General features: G+C 37.1%; 1 protein-coding gene across 1 annotated transcript; it reads right to left on the minus strand.

The window, feature by feature from the left end:
- Window positions 1-7538: 7538 nt before the first annotated feature.
- On the minus strand, window positions 7539-10581 carry LOC149229580 (monofunctional isopimaradiene synthase, chloroplastic-like). Its single transcript, XM_089381071.1, has 6 exons — window positions 10413-10581; window positions 10257-10330; window positions 10057-10131; window positions 9605-9919; window positions 9013-9433; window positions 7539-8914 (listed from the first exon to the last, which is right to left on the minus strand). Exons 1-6 carry the CDS (start codon window positions 10579-10581, stop codon window positions 8700-8702), a joined length of 1269 nt encoding a protein of 422 aa, XP_089237197.1. The 3' UTR covers window positions 7539-8699.
- Between the last annotated feature and the right edge of the window lie 11685 nt (window positions 10582-22266).

Below are 22266 nucleotides of genomic sequence, written 5' to 3' on the forward strand. Positions count from 1 at the left end.
TTAAAATCAGGATGAAAATCACTACCATTCACTACCATTCCAAAACTTAATGCACATGAAAAAAATTAAAGTTCCAAAAACCATGTTCTAAAAAAAACATGTGTATTCTGCATCACCACTTTTGAAAATCGGGTCATTTTTTTGCCACCTCTACAAAATGGGTAACAGTATCAGTTCCCGTTTCAAAGTTTACATTGTTTCATTTTCTTGTTTTGCTTCTTCCTCTCTCTTCCTTCTCCATTCTCTCTGTTGTCTTTCAAATTCAGCCCTTTGTTGTTCAGGAGTGAGAATAACGGATCCATGTCCCTCTTCTGCCATTGTTTGATTTATCTCAATTTCAAGTGGAATTTCAAATTGTTGGAAGATAGGAGGATCGATGGATGGAAAAATAGGCTGTTTTCCTTTCTCTTTTTGTTTTCTGGAAGTGGAGAACTTTTGTTTTTCTTCCCAAGCTAACAAAGTTAGCCTTTCAATCAAGGTTAATCTTTGGCCAGTTCTTTGCTTTTCTACCAACTCCTCAATTGTTGGATTACCAGTAACTGGAGTGTGTGATGATCCTAGTTCTATTGTTGGGGAGCTTTAATAAATCTACCTTGAGGATCTCTATATCTAGGCATAAAGAAACATAACTTAAATGGAATGTAACTAATGTTTTTGTGATTTTGAATTTTTTTTATCTTTCTATTGACTATGCCGATATTTGCCTCCCTGGCAATGACGCCAAAATGTTGAGCTAATTTATGGTCCTAAATTAACACAATTATTTCTTATCAATCCGGGTTGTTTATGCTTTGAGGCAAGTTCACTATATGTGAAGATCAGATATAACCAAACCTTGAAAGATAAGTTATTCAAAAGCTAAAGATAATACATCTTATAACTCTAATTCAATCAGCTCAAAAAGCGAAAAACATTGAAAGGGTTCTTGACCTCAAGAAGTCCACCTTCACCTCAATTATCACTTAATGAATCAGAGATTGAAACCAAAAGCTCAAGATGCATAAATTATAAATGAAAGAAGCTCTTAACTTAAGAGACACATAAGATATTCCATCATAATTCATTCATCTCAATATCTAAATCTAAATGGAAATAAAACTGCTTGCATGTAAACAAAAGAAACTAGTTTTGATTCATCATTTAGCAGAAGGGATGTCCAACTTGAACATCTGTTTTTCCAACTCAATAAAGTGATGAATAAGCTATTAACAAATGAAATCAATCACTATGCATAAACCATAAAGAAAACTGAAATAAAGCTTTGAAAAACTAGTGCTACAATTAACCAAATTACAATGAAATAAAACTAGTTTATCATGGAAGTGTACTTAGCTTGGAGTGGGGGCCCTCCACCCCTGCCTTGCACACTTTGAGAGGTGATATCAGAAGCTTAGATCAGTCACAAATCCATAGTATTGCACAGCAAAATAATAATAACACAAGTCTTCAAATTACTTCTCAATCCAAAGATGTCTCAGCATAAAAGTATATCACAAAATCAATACATAAGCCATCAAAGTTTTGTCTTTAAATAAGAAGTCTCATGAACAAACTGATCTATAATCACTCAAACAAACGCATCTACTCTCATCCACCTATCCAAGTCGAATTCATTATCCCCAACCCAAGAAAGATGACCATTCCTATGAAAACTCAAAACAGCCCTATTTCTATGGGATTCCTGCATGACTAGTCATGGTTGACTAGCACCAAATGGGCCTAATAAAGCTTGTTCAGTTCGAACTAAGCATTGTTGGCTTAGTCCTAGTTCCCAAGTTGTCCATCCATGCATTCTATTCGTGCCCAAGTGTCCTGCAACCATACCAACCATAGAGCTATTACGGGAATTTCTGAATCTGCCAATTTTGCACTAAAAACCAAATTTTCATAAAAACTTTAGAAATTGAAAAATTAAAATTAAATACCTGAATAGATATCAAATATACATCAAAATAGGATAAATGAAGGGAAAATGGATGGAAAATAGATGGATAAGTAAGTTTCTTTGAGCAAAAATAAGACCAAAACTAAAGCTCAACACATATTATAGGCTAAAAACAAATTATCTTGGCTGATATTTTCTCTAGTGAAATTTGCACTAGTTCTATTACTCATATCATGCTGCTTCTTCCTACATTCATTTGCATAATGTCCATATTTTTTACAATAGTGACATTAGACATTGGATTTATCATACCTTTGTCCTTGAGCATGATGTTGTCTACTTTGTTGGTTGCTGCCTTGGCCTTGGTTCTGATTTGGATTGTTGCCTCTTCCTTGAACATTTGCTGGATTGTTTCTTCCACCTCTGTTTTGGCTTCTGCCTCTTCCTCTCTTGTTTCATTTGCCTTGACCTCTTCCTCTTCCAAAGAACATCTGGGTCTTAAAGGCATGCTCTAGAGATGAATTTCATTTCTACTCAATCTCTTCTCATATGTTATCAGTGATGCATGTAGTTCATCAACTGAGACGTTTGTGAGATCCTTTGTCTCTTATATGGTGGTGACAATCACATCGAACCTTGAGGGTAGGATCCTCAATAGTTTCTCCACAATCCTCCTTTCTTCAAGAATCTCTCCATGAGACCTTATCTGTGTGACCACACCAATCACATGTGTGAAGAATGAGTCAATATTATCTGACTCCTTCATGCAGAGAGTCTCAAAATCTTTCCTCAGCAACTGTAATTTTGCTGTCTTCACTTTCTCCATGCCTTGATAGGCTATCTTGAGAGTTTGTCATGCTTCTTTGGATCTCTTAGCTGCTGCTATCCTTGGAAACACACTCTCATGCACTGCTTGATACAAAAAGTAGAGGGCTTTAGAATCCTTCTTCTTATTGCTCTTCAATAGATCTTTCTCTGCCTGAGTTAAATTATTAAACTCATTTTCATCTACTGGTTCTTCAAAACCATCTTCAACAAATTCCCATAAGTCTTGGGAATCAAGCAGAGCTCTCATAGTTATTGCCCAATAGTCATAGTTTTTTCCATTAAATTGTGGGAGCTGAGTATTACAGATACCCATGCTAGTGCTAGCTCCAGCCATTCTTGCACTCTTAACTATGCTTCAAAATACTTGACTGTGTATTTAAAAAAAACTGACTGTCCTCAACAGTAACACAAAAACTAACTTCAGAAATACCTTGGATTCTTTCTTGACTGAGTCTTCACTCTGCTGGAGAAGCTGCTGCAGCGAGAAATCCTTCCTTTAGCTTCTTTGACACCTTCAAAGAGCTTAGACAAGCTTCAGTACCATGTCGGGAATTTTTGATAATTCTAGAACAGAATGAATAGAGAATAATGCTCTGTTTCTTAACACACAGGAACAAAAAAAATTGTTTCCGGAGGACAGAGTTTCACACACACAAAAGATTTCTATTCATTAATAAAACTAACTGTTACAAAATTCGCTCACGGAAGCTGCAAATCAAAAACAAACATCAAAGTCCTCTGCCTCTGCACTGTTGTGCATTACCTAGAAAACTACTCTGTCTTTGCACTGAGAAAAATTACTCTGTCTCAGTTTGCAAGTTTCTTTTACACTACTATGTGTAAATTTTTTACATTACATATGCGCTACTGCGTATTCCCCTTTTTTGCATTACATTATATCCTCAAAAAAAAATTCTCGCACTGGTGCGCTACATTGCATTGCAACAAAAAACAAAAACAGAACATAACCTTTTTTGTTTTGACTTGTGCCATAACAAACATCCGTGAATTAAAAAAAAACATTGAAATTAAATTCTACCTACATTTACCAACCACGGTAAATTCATATTAAATATTCATTAATTACTTCACGTGGGTTTTGCTCCACGTCCATCCACGCTTTTCAATTAGCCCTGCATCCATATTCAGTGATACAACCTTGACAGTCATACAAAGGTCCTTCCGAAAATAAAAAAAAATTGTGTCACCGCTGCCATAACCATTGATCTTGCCCTCATTGATCGAATGGTTGACGGCAATATCGGACAGCCAAATTGCACGGACTTTATGCACCGAGGAAAGGATGTTTTGGAAAGGACTGCTCAGACACGTGTCCGCTGCTGAGCATGCTCGCTGCCTCTGGAGGAATACCACTGTTCGATGAAAAGTAGTGCGGGGAAAACACTGGCGGTTTCTGGGAAATTTGCGGTCGCTGTTCAACTATCGCTGCAGTTGAAATTATCATTTCAATAGATATTTGAGGGCATACTCTACCTGTAAACAAAATTACACAAAATATATATATGTACTCATTGATGTGAGGTTGACTGAGATGTTAAAAGAGCTGGCAAATATTATATACCTCTCCCCGAGTATTCTCATCCACATTTTCCAAAGCGCTCCAAAGATATCTTTAGGTGGACACTTTTGCTTCTTCCATGACTGTTTCTCCTAGAAATGCAACGTGTGAGCAACGATTGACATTTAACATGTCTTTTACTCCTCTCTTTGTTTAACCCGGGAAGCGAAAGAACTCACCATTCTCATCTCTAAAAGTTTTTAAAACATCTGCCAAGAATGATAGTTGTAGATGATTCAACAGAATGAAAGAACTAAAATCCTTGGCTGTTGGCACAGTTTACAACTAAAACTTGGCTCTTCGTGTCAACATTTTCATTTACCTGAGGATACATTGTATCCATGCAGTCTCAAGATTCAAAGTCCCATGGCCGTAACATAAATATCAGCAACAGGATTTTCCCTAGCCCATCCAATGCCTCCTTCGTTCCAATGGCTGCGCATTAATTTCAAATATTACTACCATAAGCTTCTAAGCTCAATTAAATAGAGGCACTAATGGTCTAATCAAAAAGTGAATCGTATAGAACGCTTAAAGACAAGGTACCTGTATGTTGTAAATTTCTGGTAATTTCAAACAAAAGCTGAACAGAGAATGATACTCTGTTTTGCACAGGATCTTAACACAGCGGAAACTAAAATTGTTTTGCTGTAGACAGAGTTTCAGCAACACAAAAAAACTTCTATTCATTAACAGGAAACCAACTGTTACATAAATCATCTTCCTCACATAGAGGGATTTCACAACTGCTGTTACAAAAGCATCTTCCTCACATAGAGGGATTTCACAAGGAACGCTTCAGCTCCAAAAAATAAATTACTCTGTTTCAGCTCCAAATTTTTACACTACTATGTGTAAAAATAAAACTTACATTTACTGCTGTAAAAATCTCTTACATTCGCTTTCTGATTCTATTGCATTTCATATGCAACTTACAAAAATAATTCACTTGCGCTGCTGCGCATGTTTTCATTACACATTCATATTCAACGAACAAAAGACATTACATTCACGCTCTGTTGAGCATTCCCTTTCTCCCTACTCACACGCTGTTGCGTGCTTACAATGCTGGTTCAACTAACGAACACAAAAATTTCTTACTCACACGCTGTTGCGTGCTTACAATGCTGGTTCAACTAACGAACACAAAAATTTCTTTACGCTGCTGCGTCCCACACACATTTCTTTCAATAGAACAAAACCTTACATTCGCACTGCTACATTCTTCCCTTCCATTACATAAGCAATGAACAGCTTACATTCACGTTGCTGCATGTATATTTCATTTCATGTTTTACAAGACAAAACAGGGAAATGCATTACCTTCGCGCTGTTGCGCTTCACTTCGTCTTTCACCAACGAACTACAAAAAAAAACTCACGCTTCTGCGTGTTGCATTACACTTTCAACAAACGGCAAAATGACAATACATATTAACTTGTCCCATACTCCCGAGAATTAAAAAATAATAAACTTAAAGACCTTTTACCAACATTCTACAAATGCAGTAAATTCCATTAAATTACTTTACTGACAATCTGGCAGTCGAACCAAGAATTTTACTTTAGGTTAATTTATTTCTAGAACGATGGTACTTCAGCATGGCAATATATATTTTTTCATTAACCGTGGATTTTACTCCACGTCAAATGCATGGTGGTCAGCCAATATCGCACAGACTTTCAAACTGCTACCATAACCGTTGATCTGGCCATCATTGATCGGATGGCTGTTGGCAATATCGCGCGGCCTTATTTGCTAAACGTTAAGCTCCGGGGAACAACGGTTTTGGCAAGGACTGCTGTGGACATGCGTCAATAGGTGAGTGTGATCGGAGCTCCTCCGAGGAATACCACCACTCGGTGAAAAGCGGTGCGATAAGCTCATGATGGTTTTTCAGGAAGAAACGTTGTTTGCAGTCGCTGCGTGTGATGCCGGATTCCGGCATGCACCACAGTTGAAATTAATATTCCAACACTCCCCTTTAATTTCAACTGTTGGGTTACCAGTGATACCCAAACATTTCATCAAAAGCTCAAAACTTTTCTGTCCCAATGGTTTGGTCAGAATATCAACAACCTGCTCCTTCTCTGCTCTTATGACAGATTTAATTCCATATCTCTCCCCTATAAGAAGATCCATATGATAGAGTTCTACCAGGGTCTTCATCAAATCTTCAATCTCTTCCTCTGTCATATTGACAAGGGTGTTGGCAGTGAAGCCCATCTCGGCCATCTTGGCAAGAGTTACGTATCGAACTCCATACTCTTTAAACAGATCTTCAAGGAACTTCAATTCCTTTCTCCCATTCATGGGTTCTATCCATTTCCTATCCTTAATTGCTTCTTCGAAATGAACAGGGTCATGATAAGATAAAGCAAACAAAGAGTTCATACCTTCATTTGCTGCCTCTTGTGTTGGTGCTGCTATCTGGGGATGTATTTTAGCCATCTCCTCATCATCTTTATCATGAGACAAACAGTTTTTAACATTCACTGTTTTCTCTAAGCTTCCATCCCAAGCTTCCTCCTCAATGAATTGTGGTTCTGCTGTCTTCACTTTCTCCATGCCTTGATAGGCTATCTTGAGAGTTTGCCATGTTTCTTTGGATCTCTCGGCTGCTGCTATCTTTTCAAACACACTCTCATCCACTGCTTGATACAAGAAGTAGAAGGCTTTACAATCCTTCTTCTTATTGCTCTTCAACAGTTCTTTCTCTGCCCGAGTCAAGTTATTAAACTCATCTTCATCTGTTGGTTCTTCAAAACCATCTTCAACAAATTCCCATAAGTCTTGTGAGGCAAGCAAAACTTTCATAGTTATTGCCCAATAGTCATAGTTTTTCCCATTAAATTGTGGGAGATGAGTATTAAAATACCCATGCTAGTGCTAGTGCTGATGCTGGAGCTGGAGCCAACCATTCTTGCACTCTAAACTATGCTTCAAAATACTTGACTGTGTATTTAAAAATCACTGACTGTCTTCAACAGTAACACAAAAACTAGCTTGAGAAATACCTTGGATTTTTTACTGAGTCTTCACTCTGTTGGAGAAGCTGTTGCAACAAAAAAATCCTTCCTTCAGCTTCTTTGACACCTTCAAAGAACCTGTAATAGCTCTGATACCATGTTGGAAATTTCTGGTAATTTCAAACAAAAGCTGAACAGAGAATGATACTCTGTTTTGCACAGGATCTTAACACAACGGAAACTAAAATTGTTTTGCTGCAGACAGAGTTTCAGCGACACAAAAAAACTTCTATTCATTAACAGGAAACCAACTGTTACATAAATCATCTTCCTCACACAGAGGGATTTCAACTATTGTTACAAAAGCATCTTCCTCACACAGAGGGATTTCACAAGGAACACTTCGACTCCACAAAATAAATTACTCTGTTTCAGCTCCAAATTTTTACACTACTATGTGTAAAAATAAAACTTACATTTACTGCTGTAAAAATCTCTTACATTCGCTTGTTGATTCTATTGCATTTCATGTGCAACTTACAAAAATAATTCACTTGCGCTGCTGCGCAAGTTTTCATTACACATTCATATTCAATAAACAAAAGACATTACATTCACGCTATACCGAGCATTCCCTTTCTCCCTACTCACACGCTGCTGCATGCTTACAATGCTAGTTCAACTAACAAACGCAAAAATTTCTTTATGCTGCTACGTCCCACACACATTTCTTTCAATAGAACAAAACCTTACAATCACACTGCTACATTCTTCCCTTCCATTACATATGCAATGAACAACTTACATTCACGTTGTTGCTTGTATATTTCATTTTATGTTTTACAAGACAAAACAGGGCAATGCATTACCTTCGCGCTGCTATGCTTCACTTCGTCTTTCACCAATGAACTAAAAAAAACTCACCCTTCTGCGCGTTGGATTACACTTTAAACAAACACCAAAATGACAATACATATTAACTTGTCCCATACTCTCGAGAATTAAAAAAATAATAAACTTAAAAGACCTTTTACCAACATTCTACAAATGCATTGAATTCCATTAAATTACTTCATTGACAATCTGGTAGTTGAACCAAGAATTTTACTACCAAGAATTTTACTTCACTTTAATTTATTTCTGGAACGATGGTACTTCAGCATGGCAATATATATTTTTTCATTAACCATGGATTTTACTCCACGTCAAATGCACGGTGGTCAGCCAATATCGCACGGACTTTCAAACTACTACCATAACCATTGATCTGGCCATCATTGATCCGACGGCTGTTGGAAATATCGCGCGGCCTTATTTGATGTACGTTAAGCTCCGGGGAACAGCGGTTTTGGCAAGGACTGCTGTGGACACGCGTCAACAGGTGAGTGTGATCGGAGCTCCTCTGAGGAATACCACCGCTCGGTGAAAAGCGATAAGCTCATGATGGTTTTCTGGGAAGAAACGCTGTTTGCAGTCGCTGTGTGTGATGCAGGATTCCGGCCTGCACCGCAGTTGAAATTAATATTCCAACACTGTAAACATAATCCAATGCGTCCTTGATTTCCTTTTTGAAATGGCGATCGATCTCTAGCCGTTCAACAGTATCAACGGCCCACAGACGTTCAAATAGATCAAGCGGATAGTGACAGGGCACTACAATAACAAATTATCTGTTGTTAACCTTCACTTTAATTTAATCTTTAAACGAAATAAAAAACAAATTTAGTGAATTCAAAGTGTTAGGTTGATACCATGGTTTCCGAATTTCATTAAAACGAAGTTCAAGAATTCCAAGCACTTGGTGTTCCCTATACGCACGAATACAGGGGCTGTAGATGCCGGTGAGCTGAGGAATGATCCATCATTCGATTGAAGTTTGATGATTTTGTGCCACTCTACGATTTCTTGCAGGCCTTCCAAATAATACAAGAATATTGTTGGAACCGTATAGAGAACATCAGTAGGAATCCTGATCCAAACACCACCACGACGGTAAGGGCAATTGACAATGACATTGAGAAATGACAATTTTATCAAAGGCAAATCATAAGGCAAATCCAAACATAAGCTTTTCGCTTCATTTAGCAGTGCATAAAAGACAATTTCAAATCCACTTGGCCGGTGATTGTCCGCTTCATCCTCCATCATTCCAACATGTTTCTTCAAGAATTCAGTACATGCCATATATATGTATATACTATTTAGAGCTATAAATATGGATGGTAATCTATCATGTTTTTTCAATATGTGAATGATATTTTAAGTTACGGAAACAGCTATGTTTTTTCACACAAACCAGATTATGCCTACCATTGTTTTATTATTAAATAAAAATAAAGTTCGCAAACCTTTCCGCACTTGTGTGTCGCCAGTGTGCCATACGGCGAGGGTAATAATACACGCAAGAGTAGCGAATACTCTGTCATATCTTAGGAAATGGTCCTCTACGCCCCAAGAACCATCTTGCAGCTGATTTTGAAGAATCCATTGGAGTGTTTCAGGAAAGTGAGGGTGGTCAGAGCCACTAAGTGCTGGAATCTCTGCTACCCAAGCAGTGTCATACGCAGAGGGATTCGTTTCCCCATCGCCCATACCTCTAAACATACTCTTAATATCAGATATTAATGTCTCCACACGCTTCTCGTCAGCTACTGCCACCTGAAATTAATAGTGGTCAACCATAATGTTTTAGAAAATATCGGCTGGCATTCTTGGGACGTGAACCACAATATTTTCCAAAGAAGAAATTTAACGAGAAACAAGAAATTTAACGAACAACCGCTGAGAATACTAACCTTGTTAGATGATAGTATAGAATCAATAATATCATCCTTCCAAACTGCCGGAGGGAATTGTGGTGTCGCTAGTGTCTAAGCAGAAAGCGAATCTGAAGGTATCCCATAAAAATGAAAAAAATAATAGTGCAATTAATCACTTGGCAGGATGTTGTGAACATTTAAATTATTTTCGGTCCAGGGCATGAAAATAAGCGTGCCATCTTCTTTTTATCAGAGTGATTGGAAAGGGAAATCGAGTCTTCGCCAACACGAGCAATGATGTTGCTTGAACCTGCATATTCAATAATACTAAGAAATCGAATCGAAACTAACACGAGATAAATATACAATTAAACTTAAAATTGTGTGCGTACCCGATCGTAGGTAGATGCTTCTGTGCTTTCTGGCAGGGCTTCTATTATTAAACGTACTGAAGAGACGTGGAATGCACTGTGTATTCACATGGGCGTCAAGAGTGAGATGATTAGGTCCACCCAGTGTCGCAGTAACGAGAATATGGGATGACAATGAAGACAGGAGCATTGCTATTTTGCCAAATGCGCCACTGGATTACCAGAGGTAGAGAAGGAGTTTAATTATGTGGAATATTAAGCTGTAGGAAATTACTATAAATAAGCAATGTCCAGGAGGACTTCTGTGACCAAAACCAAAGTTTCGTAGCCGCGTTGAAAATAGATCTCCTCTCCACAGCACTACACTCCAAAGATTTGAGATGCCGAAATTTGTCTATTGTCCATAAATTTTCCTTGGCATATGATGGGTGCAGATAATTCAATATGAAAGTTCCTGCATTCAATTTGAAAGCTACGGGAACCTTCCGTGAATAGACTATGGAAGAAACGAGAATTGCTGAACAATTTTCAAATTAGTGGTGCGCTGTTCAGAATACGGACGCGATGATAGGAGCCCTCGAAATTTTTAAGAACTGGTAAATTTTTCTTTCAATTCAAAATATAAGTTAGATAGATAGATCTAATAGTACTAATCGATGAAGTTGTTGAATAATTTAATAAGAAAAGGGTTTTTTCAATGTCTTTTTGAAAATTTCATTTTCAAAACGTATTGGACAGCCAGGTTTTAATGTACAACGTAAAAATGGAATGCACTTTCAATTCAAAGTAATAAGTTAAATAGATCAATTTATTCGTACAATTAGGTAAAAAAATCCTTTCCATTCAAAATATTGGTGAGAGCATTAATCTCTGACTCTCATTCTCCTCGGCTAGATGCAGTTAATTGACTTACAAATCAAAATATTGTTGATAGGATTAATACCCACTCTCATTTTTGCATATGGGGTGTCATACTCACTTTCAGGCAATTTACTTAGTTGAGTTATAATTTCACAACATCATTCTCTCACTCTCATTTTTGTCTATTGGGTGTCATACTTAGATTAACTTAGTTGAATTGTAGTTGAGTCTTATTTCATTGATTTATTGCTATTGTTTCCTTCTCTCTTATGTAATTTATTTAGATGTTACTCAATGATGAAAAGAATTAGAGCTAGTTCACTTCATTTCTAGTTTCATGTTTTCAACCTTTGCAATCTTTATCATGGTATGAGAGCGCCAAGTTGCATAAAACTCCTTGAGAGCATTTCAGAACATAGAGAACAAGGAGAACTAAGAAGCAGGCCAAAGCCAAGGTGAGATGGAACCATCACTATGCGAGAAGTCATGTGTTTTTGGCTTAAAAAATTGTGAGGAGCCATAGGGGACACCAGTTGTTGTGTGCCCCTCCCTTTCAAGTCATCAAAGTGCATGTATTCATTCACATGGACTGTACAATAAGTGTCATACATGGAAGGTGAGGTGTCGCCAACCTTTTGGCATTGCTCACGATCATTTTCGAGGTTGTTTAGGGTTTGTTCTTGCTCAAACATAGCAGGTGGTATTATGCCCTCGTTTATGTTGCTCATGCCTCATGCGTGGGCATTATGCTCCCTTGAATCCCATGATAGAGCCTTCATTTCCTTGCCTCTTACGGTTGTCATTTTCTTAGTGTGAGGTTGTTTCGATGAGATTGTGGGGGCTCTGCCATTTACGGGGTTGTTACCATTTATCCCTTAGCGGATTGTTGTAAGTTCCCTGTGGTGCACCAAATCGTGGTAAATTTGTCCCTAACTTATTGCAAATTTCATTAGGTCGAATGGTTGATATGGAGGTTTCATGCTTGAATCCTATTTCATGAATGTAACCCTTCAAATTCTGCAAATGTTTTTACATGGATTTCTCTTGGGTTTTCTTAGAGTGTAACACCATTGTCTTTTTTTTTAGTTATAGGAGTCTGTTGTAAGTAAGATTTGTTCGAGTCTTCATCACTGTTGCAACAGTGTGTAGGCATGGCTTACAATTTCTGTGTTTTTTAACACATTCTTTCTTTTTGGTTTTGTGGAGGTAAATTGATGTTGTGGCTCTAATTTTAGGGTTTATGGCTCTAATTTTGGTTTCGGTTTTGTGGAGGGTAAATTACTGTTATGGATTTGTTATGGCTATTATGGCTCTGATTTTAGGGTTATATCTCTCATTTTAGGGTTATCTGTGATGGGTTATGGCTCTGATTTTAAGGTTGAACAAGAAATTTATTAATTATTACTTAATTTGACTTGAGAGTAATGTGTTCAAGCACAAAAAAAAGCTAACCTTGCCTAATTTACATGGATATCCTTGCCTAATTTTTAAAAATCGACTCAATTGTGTGAATTTCAAATCTTTAGGGTTAGGATGTTATATGGGGTTGGGGTTTGTGAAACACTAATTGGGAAGGTCTCTGCGTGATTCTTATTTTATTCTACAGCCTCACAATTTTCGTGTTTTTTAACACTTTCTATCCTACTACCATACTGGTAATTCACATCACATATTTTACAAGGAGATTTAAACCTTTGCAATACAATAAAACAATCACATGTTATAAGAATTTTGGCATTGCTTACATAATTTTAAAATTTAAATACATGTGATATGAACTCCATTTCGCATTATTAAAAAACTTTTCATATTGGCAATACAATAGACCATCTCCCATGGTTTGAAAACTTTAATACTTGCAATATAATTGCTCATGTCCTCCATCCAAACTTGTTTACATTACAGAGAGCCCGAATGATGATATTATACTTTTGACCTTTGTCCAAAATTTGCATCGCAAAGAGCTTGGGTGATGGTATTACAATTCATTTGCACTCACACCATGGGTATCTTATTTAGCGGTTGTTGTTCGGTCATTTATGGGTATAAACTATAATAATATTTTTTTTATTCATTATATTTTTGAAGTATTCATATTTATAAAATATTTCAAAATCTACAATAGAAATAGGAATTTCAAATAGGGAGTCATAACATTAAAGACAAGATCAAAACCCTGCCTTTCCAATACTTATATGCATCTTAAATTCTACGCTACCATCTTTACAAAGGTCTTCAATAAGGGTATTGTGTGTGATAGTATCCACAGGTTTTCCCATATACAATGGTGTTCTTATGAACCATAAGTTACCATCATGACGAAGTTGTTAACTTTAAATAGTTGTAATGTAGATGCAACTGCTTTAGTTTATGGCATATGCCATTCCAAAACTTATATATATCTTGAATTGTACTCTACCATCTTTACAAAGCCCATCAAGAAGGGTATTGTGTGTGACATTATCAAGTCCATGGCTTTTACCATATTCCATGGTGTTCTTATGCACCATATGTTATTACCATCACAATGACGTTGTTAACTTTAGAGAGGTGTAACGTAGATACAATTGCTTCACTTTATGGCATAGACCATTGAAACATAAGGGTAGGATGAGACATCTATCATAAAAATACAAATTGATTCCAAAAACAACCTGCACAATTATATAGCAGTACACCACCCATGTTGAGTATCAAGGAAGTCAAGATGTTTTTTGGAAATACATTTATTAAAATTAAAAATCATTAGTTGCATTGTCAAACCTTTTTTATTTAGAGTTATGCCAAGTATAAGAAGCTAGACAGAATAGACCCGAACAAAGAATACTTGACTAGGTTGGTCTTGCAATGGTGAATTGCAAACATTGCAATGAACATGTTTGTTACATTTCCAAACATGGAAGTTTATGAATGGAACCACACCATCTTCGAATAAAATTAATATATTAGTGTCAATAAATTATGTGATAAGAATAGCTTATTCTTTATAAAGTTTATCTGTGATGAGAGTAGCTTCAAGTTATATTTTTCATGTGATCTATGATGAAATTGCAGGGATTTTTTTTAATTACAATCTGTTGTCAGTGCTGGAAATTTGTCAGCTAAGGGGGTCTCCCTGATGTGAAGTCCCAATTAGACCTCACACTATATGGAGTAGGAGCCCTATCCGGAGTATCGACCTGACTACCATGTATGTTGTAGATTTTCCTTGGCTAGAAAGTTCAACACAAGAAAGTATCAAGGTCCTTCTACCGAAAGGGGAGAGAAAAGTGGGACCTTTAAAGACAAGTAATAATACAAATATAGAAAAGGCACACAAGCACATACATAAGAATGGATCATTTATCAACCAGAAAAAATATTTCGCAAGGAAGTAATGATTATTAAAGCAAATACAACACACTTTTAACAAGATAAGTACCAAAGCCACCGAAATAGTTAAATTTCCTTAGTACATATGAGAAACAACATCCATCTCAAACACTCAAAGAATAATATTACAATATTCATGACATATGCATGAACGTGTGTCATCTCAACGAGCTTCTGAATTAAGTAAAAGTTCTAAGATACATTGAAACAATGAACACCACTAGCCCCAATAGTGGAGCATTATAGAAGTCACTTTCTCCTCCAAAATAACTATCTTCCTCTTTAATTCTTGGTAGGAGGAGCGAAGGTGAAAATCCCTTTGCATGCACAATGTGGGTGTATATATAACAAATGGGGTGATCATTCACCTCCCATGTAACTCTTGGACTACCCTCATCACTATTTGACTTCTCTATGACCTTTCAACTCCCACATGACTTTTCACATTACATAGATGACTTTTGGACTTCCATTTTACATTACATTTTCCAATATAGAATTTACAATGTGGGTGTATATATAACAAATGGGGTGATCATTCACCTCCCATGTAACTCTTGGACTACCCTCATCACTATTTGACTTCTCTATGACCTTTCAACTCCCACATGACTTTTCACATTACATAGATGACTTTTGGACTTCCATTTTACATTACATTTTCCAATATAGAATTTACATAATCCACAAATGATGTGGAACATGATGATTCATGACATGACATGATATTGATGAAATGGAAAAGTCAAGATAGGATCAAAACCTTGCCTTTCCAATACTTATATGCATCTTAAAATCTACGCTACCATCTTCACAAAGGCCATCAATAAGGGTATTGTGTGTGATAGTATCCTCAAGTTTTCCCATATTCAATGGTGTTCTTATGAACCATAAGTTACCATCATGACGAAGTTGTTAACTTTAGATAGTGGTAATGTAGATGCAACTGCTTTAGTTTATGGCATATGCCATTCCAAAACCTATATACATCTTGAATTGTACTCTACCATCTTTACAAAGCTCATCAAGAAGGGTATTGTGTATGACATTATCAAGTCCATGGATTGTACCATATTCCAGGGTGTTTTTATGCACCATATGTTACTACCATCATGACAAAGTTGTTAACTTTAGAGAGGTGTAACGTAGATACAATTGCTTCACTTATGGCATAGACCATTGAAACATAAGGGTAGGATGAGACAACTATCATAAAAATACAAATTGATTCCAGAAACAACCTGCACAATTATATAGCAATACACCACCCATGGTGAGTATCAAGGAAGTCGAGATGATTTATGGAAATTCATTTTATTAAAATTAAAAAACATCAGTTGCATTGTCAAAATTTTTTATTTAGATTTATGCCAAGTATAAGAAGCTAGACAGAACAAACCCAAGCAAAGAATACTTGACTATGTTGGTCTTGCAATGGTGAATTGCAAACATTGCAATGAACATGTTTGTTACATTTCCAAATGTGGATGTTTATGAATGGAACCGCACCATCTTCGAATAAAATTAATATATTAGTGTCAATAAATAATGTGAAGGGAGTAGATTATTCTTTATAAAGTTTATCTGTGATGGGAGTAGCTTCAAGTTATATTTTTCATGCGATCTATGATGAAACTCAAGGGCTTTTTTTTTTTAATTACAATCTGTTGTCAGTGCTGGAAATCCGTCAACTAAGGGGGTCTCCCTGATGTGAAGTCCCAATTAGACCTCACACTATATGGAGTAGGAGCCCCATCCGGAGTATCAACCTGACTACCATGTATGTTGTAGATTTTCCTTGGCTAGAAAGTTCAGCACAAGAAAGTAATACACAGGTATCTTAGCAAGTGAGTATGCCTTGTAAATTTTTCAACTGCGGAAAGTATCAAGGCCCTTCTACCGAAAGGGGAGAGAAAAGTGGGACCTTTAAAGACAAGTAATAATACAAATATAGAAAAGGCACACAAGCACATACATAAGAATGAATCGTTGATCAACAAGAAAAATATTTCGCAAGGAAGCAATGATTATTAAAGCAAATACAACACACTTTTAACAAGATAAGTACCAAAGCCACCGAAGTAGTTCAATTTCCTTAGTACATATGAGAAACAACATCCATATCAAACACTCAAAGAACAATCTTACAATATTCATGACATATGCATGAAAGTGTGTCATCTCAACGAGCTTCTGAATTAAGTAAAAGTTCTGAGATACATTGAAACGACAAACACCAGTAGCCCCAATAGTGGATCATTATAGAAGTCACTTTCTCCTCCAAAACAACTATCTTCCTCTTTAATGCTTGGTAGGAGGAGCTAAGGTGAAAATACCTTTGCATGTACAATGTGGGTGTATATATAACAAATGGGGTGATCATTCACCTCCCATGTAACTCTTGGACTACCCTCATCACTGTTTGACTTCTCTATGACCTTTCAACTCCCACATGACTTTTCACATTACATAGATGACTTTTGGACTTCCATTTTACATTACATTTTCCAATATAGAATTTACATAATCCACAAATGATGTGGAACATGATGATCTATGACATGACATGACACTGATGACATGGAAAAGTCAAACAACTCTTTACTACTACTTTGTCTTCAATAAGAGATGTGTTGATGGTGTTGGACCCACCAACATGTTAGGGGATCTCCTTGGCAAGAAGTCCCAACTATACCTCAGACCATTTGGTGTAGGAGTCCCAACAGTGGGTCGTACGGTATCACCTTGACCGCGATGGTGCACAGAGGCAAGTAAGATGTCCCTATTGGTAGCAAGGGTGTGACGTATGCAGTAAGTCAAGGAAGATGCATGAGCAGTTCTAACACATGGGGGGTGAGGTGAGTGTGACCCTTGGAAACCTGTGAAAGCACAAAATTAATAAGGGAACACACGAGCAAAGATGCATCACAAACTGGAAAGCAAGACTTGAGCTAGTAATCCAAAGTGATGCTTAAACCAAAAACACATTTCAGTGAGATTCATACATACTTATATAGGAAAGCCATACATGCATGCGTAAGCAAACATATACATATATTATTAGTGTATACAAGTTAGTTGAAATACAATAACAAAATATGCATGAAACGTGTTGGCTCTATTATATCAAGAAGTGAAAGTTCTAGTCATACAATACAACCATGACCAACCACTAGTTCTGACAGCGAAACGTTACAGTCACTACCGCCTGCTCCTCCAAAGAGATATACTATCTCTGCACAATGGGGAAGCTAAGGCTCGTTACAATATTGTCCAAGCTTTCTCTAAGATACTCCTTGTTTGGTCAATTTAGTGTGTCCTAAATTGCTATTTAAAATGTCAATCCAGGATTCGTAAACTGATGAAGTGAAGTGCACTATATGTGCAAGATAACCATTTTCTTAGTCTTTCGTCATTTTTGAGTTTATCTTCTGTGGATTCCCTAGTGTGTGATGGCAAAATTGAAAGTTAAGTATGGATGGTAATGGTGATTTCTACAGTGATTTTCCAAACTTAAAAGTTCTCAAAAAGAAAGTTTCAAACTGACTGTAATGAAATCAATTCTCAAAAGGAAGTAAATGTACCAAACCAGTGAACTAGTGACAATGGCCCAGTATCCTTACTGCTGTATGAAAAAGAAAATAAAAACTGAACTTAAAGCAACTCAAAGACTGAAAGCAAAGCAAACTAAATCACACTACTTCAACCCACGTTCTGACCCTTCACCTTTCAACTCACTCCATCTATAGGAAGTAATCATAAACAAGCTGAGTAATATGATATCTAAATTGCAGGAAATTAAATTGCATAAAAGGAAAATAAGATTTAACTACTCATTCATATTTCAACTCTTGAAAATGACATAAGTAATCCAATCTCTAACTTGCAGGAAAGCAAACTAAATCATACTACAACAAGTAATATTCTGATTCCTTACTAATTGAGTTGCTTGTCTATAGAAAGGAAATCATAAACAGATGAGTAATATGATTTCTAAGTGGCAGAAAAGTAAATAAGCAAAACAAAACTTGAAGGAAATGACAGTGCTGGAATTAAACTCAGGAAATGAAAATCAACAGAAAGGACAAGATGATCTCATGTCAGTAATTATCAAAAATATGTAAATTTGCCCGGGCTGCCTAAAAAACCTGTAAAAGAAGCACTGATCAGCTAACAGTTAGAAAAGAAAACATAAAGGAAATATGGACAACAATGAACATCATAACAGCGCAATATATGTATATATACAAGCAATGATTATAAAAACAGTAAATGAAAGCAAGTAAGAAACTATACAAAGCTTTGGTGTACAGGGGCCCTCTGCAACCTTGGCCAATCAATCACTTAGTCACAAATCAAATTTAGGAATGCTGTCTTCTCATGTATTTAAAGTGCAGTAATAAAACAAAGTAAAGCACAGTACAATGGGCTGATAACAACAGTCAAAATTACATCTCAAAAACTAACTATCCAGCGTATATCAACACGTTATTTATAAGTAAAAGTGCTGCAACTAATTCCTAGATTTTATGCTGCCAAGAGACACGTAAATCTCCTTGACCTGAGATCTAGCGTGATGGTCATCATGACAGTTGAATCCATGGTTGCTCGATTCAGTTCACGGGCTGCTCTACAGGTGTGCCAGTACCTCCGGAAACTAAGGACCGTGCCACACAAACCTTCACGTGGGCAAAACAGAGTCGTGCCACCGCAAAACTCCTCATTTGGCCCTTCCTTTGACCGTCGTTGACCACGACCGTTTGTGAGTGATTTGGCTGAACTGAGGGGGCACACTCCATGTACACGTCACTTGCAGCTTACCCATGTGGCCGGTTTCTCCATTGGACACCTGTAACATAGCCTTTAACAAAATGGCTGCAGAAACTTGGGCTGGTTGCGGAAAGTGATAAGTTTCCGAAGCTGTTTGAACAAAAATCTAAATCAAACAACAATCATAAACATAGTTAGGAAACCATTTCATAAGCTCTTTTCAAACTAATATGCAATGATTTGACAGCTTGGTGGATGAAGTAAATGGAAAAAGAAGGTTGAAAGGGTATATAGGGAAGTGCAGGTTTGGGACTCAACATACCCCCACTGTGAAGGTGTTGCATGTCCCCATGCAACCAAAATTTGGTCACTCCCCTCTAATCCATATGTTTTGATGCTTCTGTTAGGACATCTAGCCCTCTTTTCTTCTTCTTTGGTGCTACCACCATCCTTGGTTTCCTTATTAGACATCTGAATTTGAGATTGATCAATGCTATGCTCAACTTTTTGCACTTTTTCTTCAGTTTCTTGTTTTTATTTTGCCATAGTCCTAAATGGAGCATAGTGTTATCATGAATAATTTTATCTACTTTTCTCTTCTCTTTGAGTGCTTCATTTTCCTGCTTGATATGCTTGTTTAGGACCTCTAATTCAAATACCTCCTTCTTTAAGGACCGAACTTGTGCATCTAGTGGCAGAGTTGTACTTGGACCTGCAACTGATTTTTCTAATGATTCCAAGTAGTCATATATTTCCTGTTGATTGGGATCTACTTCAGGTGTCTTTCTTGGACTGAGTTCAAAATCTGGTGGAGGAGGAGGACTGCTCTCTAGCTCTGGCCGAGAAGGGCTTTCATCATGTGGAGGACTGGTTTCAATGCTTGCCTGAGGACGAGGTGGACTACGACCAGCTGGAGTTTTCTCATGTGTCTCTCCACCCAAGTCGATGAAGTGGGGCCGTTTTATTTGTGTTTTACTCCCCTTTCCTCTTAGCCTTGTGCTTCTCCTTAATTATGGTGGACTAGTACTCTTTTCTTGTATACTCTGTTTTCCTTTTTCCTTTTTCTTTGCTATAGCAGCAGCCTGAAGATGTAATAATCTTTCTGATAGTGGTTGATAATCCTCCTCTATGGATGGCTCAGGTGATTGGTAGACTTCTTGGATGGTCCTTTCGCCTTTTTCTTTCCTCTGTTTCTTGTCTTTAGTTTTGTCTTCTTCTTCTTTTTGACCAATTTCTTGAGTTTCTGTAGTAGGGGAGTCTTGGACTATGGTGCTCTTTTCTCTTCTGCTATTTTTTCTTGGTGTCTTTGGTGTACTACTTTCAGAGGCCTCAGATGGCTCTTGGAAGTAGTTTCTTATCAAGAATTGTTCCCATGTATCTTTGTTTTTCTTTAGTTGGTCTTCAATAAGAATTTTTATAAGTCCATGATGGTATAGATGAGGGTCTATATTGCCTATGTGTTTCTGGACTGTAATACTCATGTTCTTCAAACTCAACAGCAAGAAATAAGGCAAATAAGAGTATGATTCTCTAAGAAATTTATCAACAGTCTAGCATGGTACATGTACATCGAACCAGAGCGTCCCTCACAAGTGACAAATTTTTGGATAACTAACAGCAGACTAACCCATTTTTCCTTCAATGCATGAATAGGAATTCCTTTAGTAAACACAGTGGTGTCCATACCTGGGTTTCTTAGCATAATTCTCCATGCCTGTTCATCCACGCTTTTATTTTTGAACCATCTCTCACCTTCCTGGGGTAAGCCTGTGGCAACTGCTACTATTGTTTCGGTCACCGTGAGCTTCAAATCTCCAATCTCCACCATTTGACCATCGAAAGACCGTGCAAAAGCCTTGGTTACTTCTTTGTTATAGCCTTTAAACTTTTGAATGAAGCGTAACCATTTGGCTTTCTTCAGCAAATCCTTGGCTTGAGGGTAACCTTCTAAGTATTTCGGTCCTTCTGGCTCTGCCCTTAGTAGTTTTCCCATTCCTTTCTCTGTTTTAAATTTAAACTAAGGATGCAATTGCGTATGAGGATTTTAGCAGAGGGAAGGGAGCTCAGTTGCAGGGTTTATGGTAAAATGTAGTGGCTGCAATCGGTAGCAGGTAACGGGAATGCTTCAGATTATAGGCGGAACAGAGGATAAGCAGTAGTAAATAAGTTCACAAATTGAAATGCGTGTGTATGAAAAGGAAGATCTTTAATGAAATGGTAAGTGAACGGTAGTGGAGGCGAGATCTTTTTTTGAATTAACGACTGCGTACGGGAGATCACACATTTTGATAGATGGCTGCGGGAAATACGATGGAGAAGAGCCGTAAATGGATTGGTCACATCTTATGAGCGCAAGTGACAAATGAAAGTGCAGTCAATTTGAGTTTAAACCCGAAAATCCATCATGAGATTGTTAAGAAATGAATGCATGGTGTATGGAGTAATATCGTGGAATAGGAGTGAGTAATGGATCTATCATATCGAATCATTGCACATAGTAGAACTTTTTATGGTTTGATAACTATGCATAATCATGACTTTAATTGCTATTTGATAAAAAAAATTGCTCATACCTTTGGAAACTTTGTCATTTATTGCTCGTAGCATTTAACCAACTGTTCTTTTTTGATGTCTTGGAGATGCTCCATGTCTTCATGGCATTTGCTCACTTACACCTGCATTTTCATGATTTTTGTACTAACATTTTGACTGTGAATTTGAAAAACAGAGTGGTGGTAGCTGCGGAAATCGTTTCTGGCTGTGGAAACTGCTTCCAGCTGCGGACACTGGGACAACACCCACTTAGCTGAACAAAGATAGCTAGAAAAGAACTAACTGAGTGAAAACAGTCCTGAAAGGTACTTTTATTGAT

The sequence above is a fragment of the Pinus tabuliformis genome, chromosome J (assembly GCF_031772625.1).
Source record: "Pinus tabuliformis cultivar Carrire ecotype Pingquan chromosome J, CPIR1, whole genome shotgun sequence".
Classification (NCBI taxonomy): Eukaryota; Viridiplantae; Streptophyta; class Pinopsida; order Pinales; family Pinaceae; genus Pinus; species Pinus tabuliformis.